This window comes from Camelina sativa, chromosome 1 (genome assembly GCF_030686135.1).
Source record: "Camelina sativa cultivar CO46 ecotype springtype chromosome 1, ASM3068613v1".
NCBI classification, from domain to species: domain Eukaryota; kingdom Viridiplantae; phylum Streptophyta; class Magnoliopsida; order Brassicales; family Brassicaceae; genus Camelina; species Camelina sativa.
The window spans coordinates 12,230,108-12,237,243 of NC_141880.1; the positions used below are offsets into that span (position 1 = coordinate 12,230,108).

The window sequence follows — 7,136 nt, forward strand, 5'->3', positions numbered from 1 at the left end:
AAAAATTATTAAAAGTTAAATATAATTAAATCAGTTCAACGAAAAATACAATAGTTCAATGGTTGCGAGTTCCAAGCGCATGCACGTGCGCCCAGGATTTGAATCCCATAGGTACAACTAGATGTTCAATTTTCTTTTAAAAATTGTTAGAGAAACAATTTCATCCTTTTATTAAAGAAGGAGTAGTGAGAATAAGTGGGGTAATGCAGAATGAAATTGAAGCAGAGAGATTTTAATTCCAACATATTGCAATGTGGTGGTCAATCCTGTGGTCCAAATTGATGATAAATATCCGAATCCACGTTAGAGAAATCATGGACTATTTTTGTTCTAATCATAATATTATTATTCGTACTAAGAAAGAATGTGGTTGAATGCGAGCGAAGCTGATTAGTGTGAGATTATTACTCCATTGTTAGGCCTTTTGGTGGAGACAACATCAGCAAATGCATCAAGAAGCTGCCCAGCAAGGCTGCTTGGATCATCCTCTAGAGTCTGCACAAATGTACTCACAACGGATTGCTCCTGAGCGGTTGAGCTCAGGCTGAACCATGTCAAGAACCTGACCCTGAATATTTTATCGATGTGGCCTTCACGCTCCAGCCACCTGATCACCTTCACACATTTCTCAAGAGTATCATCAATCGGCGAACTATCACATTCATGGTTCTCTGAGTCATTACTGATAGAAATTGCTTTCCTCTTCCTGGTCATGAGGAAATCAAACTCAGGATCGTCACCACTCCCATCTGATATCACCAAGCAGTTGTTGTTCGTCTTCCGTCTACCGTTAGAGACAGCATCATCATAGTCATCACCATCAGCCTCAGCCTCAGCAAGCGAATTTAATGGCACTCCATTGTCTTCACCTCCAGATGAATCAGGTGGAGGAGTTAGTTCCTCATTTAAGTCTGGCACTGAAACCATATTTAGATCAAACTCATGCGGCCGTCTACTAGATGGCAATTCTTCCTCCGGCTCACAGATTTTCTCAGTATCTACATCGTAAAACGCCTCAAGCATGCCTTCCTCCTGAGCTTCAGCCAACTGCACATACTTGGAAAGTTGCGCGATCTGGAATCTTGAAGAAATGCTACTTTTCTCCTCTCTATCTGAAGGCTGATCATTACCTACTGAATCATTTATTCTCTTTTCCTTAGTACCCACTGATTGCAATATCTCAACGCTCTTGGTAAAGCATGTAGCATGGGAATGGCCATAGATACCAGCTTCCGTGTAAGAGACAACACGGAATGTGTACTCTGTGCAAGGCTCAAGGTCGGATATCACCATCCTTCTCTCAGTTCTACTGCAATCAACGAATAAATCATCCTTAAACTTCTCTCCTTTCTTGAAACACCATAACTTGTAACCCTTAACCTCATTTCCTATAGCACTAGGCAGCTCAATTAAACGAAAAGTCACTTGTGTTGGTGCAGTATCCTCAAAATGAAACCTGCACGCAGCAGGAATTGAATCTGCAAAAAAACAAAAACTTAAAACTTATATCATCATCTGCTCTTTCAGGTTCACTGCAATAAACATGTCTCTAATACAAACCTCTGACTGAATTGGCTGACAACTCATCTGCCTTTTTAATTGCAGAGATACAGAGCTCTTGTACCTCGCCTGCAACAGGAAGTCTACTAACAATGCCCTTATCAGTTCTCGCAGCAGGTTCATGAAGAGGCCCGACTTCCCTTTCCAGCACAGTCTTAGCAGCTCCCACAATCTCATGCAACTCACAAAACCGACTAGTCCCTTTGAGAAGTCTGAAACTCAAATCTATCCTATAACACAGAACATCACGTCGTCGTGCTTCCTTAGCTGCCATAAGCTGCTTCTTCCAACATCTTCATAAAAACACCACACACATTTGAGTTACACAAAAGGCAATTACAGCAAATAAGAACTATTACATCCTCAACAAAAAAAAAGATCAAAAAGAAAGAGACTTTACCCAAGAATTTGAGAAACTTTGCCACAAGAGTAACAACAGAAACAACCATCAAGCTCAATCAGATTCCTAATACTAGTAAGTCCAACTTTTTGTTCTCTAAAAGCACACTCAACGTGACACGATAAGCCACAGAACTCAACATCATCTGATTCCTCAGGTTCACAAACTAACCAAAGACTAGGATCCTTGTTCTCATCGAAACTATGGCACACGCAACAAGAACACCTCTTGCAAAAGGATTCATCTTTATGCACATTAGCTCTACAAGACGCGTTCTTGCAGATCCATGATGATCTCAAACACCCACCAACATCTTCTTCTTCATGTCGTTGTTGTTTCTTGCTAAGCTGTTTCCCATTTGATTCGTGCTTCTTGTGTGATTTGTTGCTCTTCCGATGTGATTGCGAGATCTTTGATTTCATTGAAGATGAATCCATTCTTCTTTTTGTTTTTGTTCAGAGATTTTTAAAGTCTTTGTAGCTCTTCTTCATCGAGAAACCATGATTGTGTCGTCGTTGTTGGTTCAGTGTAGAAATTTCGCGACATGCTTCGGCGATTTGAGTAACTCGAGGATTTGTTTTTTTTTTTTTGTTATGTATCTGTAGATTTTGGCGTCGCCTGAGAAAACATAGCCGCGGCGGCTCAATTTGGGGGGAAGAGAGAGAGACGAAGGAGGTGGAAGTTTTGGTAAATTCTAGGGTACACGTGTACTTTTTAAATTAATTTTTTTATTATGATTGTAATAAATGACAATTATTAATGATATCATATTGGGCTTTTTTCTCCTAGGGGCCTCTCCATTTTTATAGCTTTTAAGGTTTTTTTTTTTAATGGTTCTTGAAAAATAATAAAAGTTTTTTGGTAATTTTTTTTTATTATTTTAACCTTTTCAGTTGTTGATTATTTCAATCAAAAAAGGATTATGATAAAATTAAAAGTTGATAAAAAAAAAGATTTGAATTAACAGTAATTTTAATTAAAAATTAATCTCACTTGTCACCAAATATTGGCGAGGAATTTTTTTTCCTTAAATCGTGGAATTTGGTGAACCAAACAAATAACAATTTTAAATGACCAATTTATCGATGTACCAGCTGCAACAACCAACTCAACGTACAAGTAGTTGAGTCCAACAAGTTTAATTAGTTGTGCTGGCGATAAATGTGATTATGTGAACACTATTTTGATCAAGGTTTGGTGTTACAAGTGATAACTAACAAAATGTATTCAAACGAATTTTTTACTTCTAAGAAAAAAGTCAATATGAAATCTGACATTGAATCCATAAAATAAATTGAGCTGATCCATTTCAAAGCTAGATTCTGTAAACGAGGCAAGGTATATCATCACCTATGGCATAGGACTCGGACTAGGAGGGGCTTCTTATGGTCCACCACACTTCACACGAATAAGTGTAAGAGCGTTCCGATTGGTTATATCGACGAGATCTGTTTTGTTTTTCTAATAATAAAATGGAAAAAAAATAAAGTTTTAATCCTTTTATTTCTTTGAACCGTGTCTCTACACAGATGAAATTAGATACTGAGAGACCCGTGTCAAAATTCTATTGCTTGCGTTTGGTTTTTTTTTTTTTTCTTTCTGCATTTGTCTCTCTCTCTCTCTCTTTCCACACAAACGAAAAGTGGAAAGCAAAAATCAATTTTTCAAAATCTGATTCACAACCCAATCGAAGTTCCCGTCGATCTCGAAGTTCGTTTTGGTTTATAGGCCTCAATCTCTGAATCTGCGTTAGAAAAGCTAAGCAAGAGCAATCAATTCCATGGCGGTATGTTCTACATTATATCTTTTTTCCTCCTTTTTTGGGGGTATAATTTTGATTTCTGCTTCAGAAATTTTGATTATTTTGTTGTGCACTTGCCCACTTATATCTTCGATACGATGCTATTTTGATTTTGGACGAGTTTGATTATCTTCGTCTTTATTTTTTTTTTCTGGAATCGAATTGTTTTTTGAGTCTCGGTGTATATGCAACTGTGATTTTTTTTTTTTTTTTTTACCATCTTTCGGGGCATTTTCTGATTGTGCTTTTTTATTGTATTAGGTTTGCATATGGACTTGCTCTGCCACTAGGGAGTGATGATGGTGTTCAACCTCCGGAGAATACCAAAATTAGAACTTGTCAAGTTGGACATGAGGAATTTAGTGGTTTGAGTTATCAAAAGTTGGACTAGGCTAGAAAAACAAAATTATAAGATAAGATGTATTGATTACTAGTTAGTTTTTAAATCGTGGTGTAATGAGATAGAAAAAACCTACTTTTGTTGTTATTAGACTTTGAGGACTCTCAAAACTAGTAGCAATTGTTTAAATTTAAGCATGTGCATGTATTTACTATTTTATTGAGGACTGATTATTAATTTAGACAAAGATATTAGCATTACGTGACCACAACCAACTTGGTCTTAGACTCTTAGTAGTATAATTAATTCATCATTTACGATACACATATAAAAAATACATATGACATAGAAGATACATTAATTTGTTAGAAATCTCACATCAAATATAAAATGTGACTTAAAGTAATATAGAAATGATACAATCCATTCATTATCAATCCGAAGTTAGAAATTCATGAAATATATGAGTCAATATATAGTCCGTCATTTAATGAGATGTGTTAGGGATATGATTATTTGTCGTTTTGATAGTAAAAATACGAAAATCATTCTCATTAATTTATATAAATAGGATTAATGAGAGATAGATTCAACATTACAACTAGAATGGATCCAAAAAAAAAAAAAAAGGATAGAGATTAGAGGAGATAGATGCATGCATGTGTATGTACTCACATAACTAGATAATGATAATAATATAACATGAAGAAGGAGATTGACATGAAAGGCCATGTGAAAAGAAGAAGAGAAGACTAGAGATATAGTGATGATTTTAAGAAGAAGGCCAAAGCTGAGCATTCTTGACTTTACATATACTCTCTAACACATCTACTGGCATTATGTTCCCTTTTACCACCACCTTCTTGCTCTCTAGCTCCACTTTGTACCATGTCACTCCTGTGTTTATTAAAAGATATATCCATATTCAGTCTTTCAACAGTTTCATAAACATTTCTTGTTTAGAAAATATAAACATTTATATAAAAATAAAAAAAATAAAGACCAATAAGTTCTTTAATGTCAGAACTCTGCTATGTTTGAATTTCTGTTCTATTATAGTGTACAATAATTTCTTTTTGAAAAATAGAGAGAAAATATTTTGTATGGTTTCAAAAAGCAACTATCATCTTACAAAACTACTTCTTAATTTAGCTTTCATTATGTATGGTTTCACAACAATTCAGCTTCAGTTTTTGGAATTAGGCATAGAAAATAAATACGGAACCATTTTGGTTCGTTGAACTTATAAAACAATCATATTGGCGACAAAGCAAAAAAAATGAAGCTAGATGCCATTATTGAAGGGAATTCATGTCATGTAATTGTAAATTTCCCATAAAAGAAGAGCCTATGGAGTTAAAGAAGATTTGGCATTACCGTCTAATTTAGAAATATGCTTCTCGACTTTCTTAGCACATCCGTAGCAATGCATTGACACCTTTAGCTCCACTATCTGCATACATCACCATCCATCACCATTCCCATACTATTTCATTACAATTATTTTCAATAAAACTTTAAACTCTTGAAATAAATAACTCATCTTAGAACTTAGATGAAAATATGAATACGTTATAAGTTATAACCAACAAATACATTAATCTATTTCATTTTTGGAGAACACAAAAAAAAAAAACTAAGGTGGAATAACAAGAAAAACGCACACCACCATAGACGAATAAAAGGAGCCCCACACAACTTTTGACGAGCTAATAAAACATTTCTTTCACTGTTTCCCAAAAAATTTGCTTTGTGATAAGCATTTTTACAAAGCTCAAGAAATTATCATACGTCATATTATCATTCTTTCGATATAATGTTGGGGATGTGATTAGTGGGTTTGGTTACCTTAGGCTTAAGATGAAAGGCAAGAGTCTGACGATGATCAGCAGCTACAACATCTTTTAATCTCATGACCTTACCAGATTTCTCTGTTGAAGAATCTATCAATGGCTTCTTCTCAAACTCTTCTTCTTCATCGTCTCCTAGAGTGTTTAGACAAAAACATGAACACTGATTTGTCGGAAGGAAAAGACAATCCCACACTCTCCCAATCTTCTGGAGCTTCCCCATTAGCTTGAAAAGTAATCAAGGGTTTTTTTAGAGAGTGTGATATGTTGAGATGATGTTGGGGAGAAGACCAGTAAAAAGGAGTTGGGTGAGAAAGGAGAGAATATGTGAGGGAAGTACTTGCTTGTATTACACACTTACACTGTCTTAAAGAGATGGGAGAAAGAGAGAGAGAGAGAGAGAGAGAGAGAGAGAGAGAGAGAAATAAGGTGTGAGAATAAGTCAAACATTGAAATGATATTGTGGAGACCGATGAATTTACAATTCATAAACTAAAATGTTAAATCTTTCATTAGATCTAATGTTACTTTTGAAATTATACTTGCTCTTAAATTGAGTTTAGAGTTTAGAACATTGTAGTGAACCAATCTTATTATAACTTTTGATAAGTATGGAGAGTGTAACCACTAATTAAAGTTTCTTATCTTTTGTGTTACTTTTAAATTGCACAATGTCATTGTCAAACAATGTAGAAGTATGTGAAATAACTATTTAGAAGCATCCAATTATATGCTATATAATATGATATGACAAGTGATGTAAGAAAGAAAGAAGACATATATCACATCTCACGTTCAACAACTCTCCAACATTGACACCAATTTTCTTATGTCATTGGAAATAAAACTACATTCAATATTCATAATAATGATAAGAGTGAATTAGTGAGCGAGGCATGTGATGCAAGCTAAGTTAGTGTGACTTGTAGATAAGCATCTACTCTTTTGGCTTCACTCTCGCCGCTCCACTTCTCTATTTTTTTTTTTAATTTTCTTGTTTTGATTATCCCATCTCTTTGTCTTTATACATGATTCAGCTAAAAAAACATTCAAAATTAGTAAACGTTTAGTCCTTGTGTTAAATCTCTTTTCTCTACTTCTAATTCTCTCATAGACTCAAATCATAGATTAGATAAACCTGAAAATATGAACTCCCCGACCACAAAAATAGATGAGGTGGATTAT

At 34.8% G+C, this 7,136-nt stretch overlaps 2 protein-coding genes and 1 long non-coding RNA gene across 3 annotated transcripts; 1 reads left to right on the forward strand and 2 right to left on the reverse strand.

Annotated features, from left to right (window-relative positions):
• Positions 1 to 211: 211 nt before the first annotated feature.
• LOC104789474 (VIN3-like protein 1) lies at positions 212 to 2,701 on the reverse strand. The gene is made up of 3 exons (XM_010515169.3): positions 1,961 to 2,701; positions 1,561 to 1,853; positions 212 to 1,478 (listed from the first exon to the last, which is right to left on the reverse strand). The coding sequence occupies exons 1-3, from the start codon at positions 2,395 to 2,397 to the stop codon at positions 391 to 393; spliced, it is 1,818 nt and encodes a 605-aa protein (XP_010513471.2). The 5' UTR covers positions 2,398 to 2,701; the 3' UTR covers positions 212 to 390.
• A 630-nt stretch (positions 2,702 to 3,331) lies between these two features.
• On the forward strand, positions 3,332 to 4,361 carry LOC104789481 (uncharacterized). Its single transcript, XR_768562.3, has 2 exons — positions 3,332 to 3,746; positions 4,023 to 4,361. It is a non-coding gene; the product is annotated as an uncharacterized LOC104789481 (long non-coding RNA).
• Positions 4,362 to 4,638: 277 nt separating this feature from the next.
• On the reverse strand, positions 4,639 to 6,564 carry LOC104789488 (heavy metal-associated isoprenylated plant protein 27-like). Its single transcript, XM_010515181.3, has 3 exons — positions 5,950 to 6,564; positions 5,479 to 5,554; positions 4,639 to 4,998 (listed from the first exon to the last, which is right to left on the reverse strand). Exons 1-3 carry the CDS (start codon positions 6,172 to 6,174, stop codon positions 4,874 to 4,876), a joined length of 426 nt encoding a protein of 141 aa, XP_010513483.1. The 5' UTR covers positions 6,175 to 6,564; the 3' UTR covers positions 4,639 to 4,873.
• Positions 6,565 to 7,136: the final 572 nt, after the last annotated feature.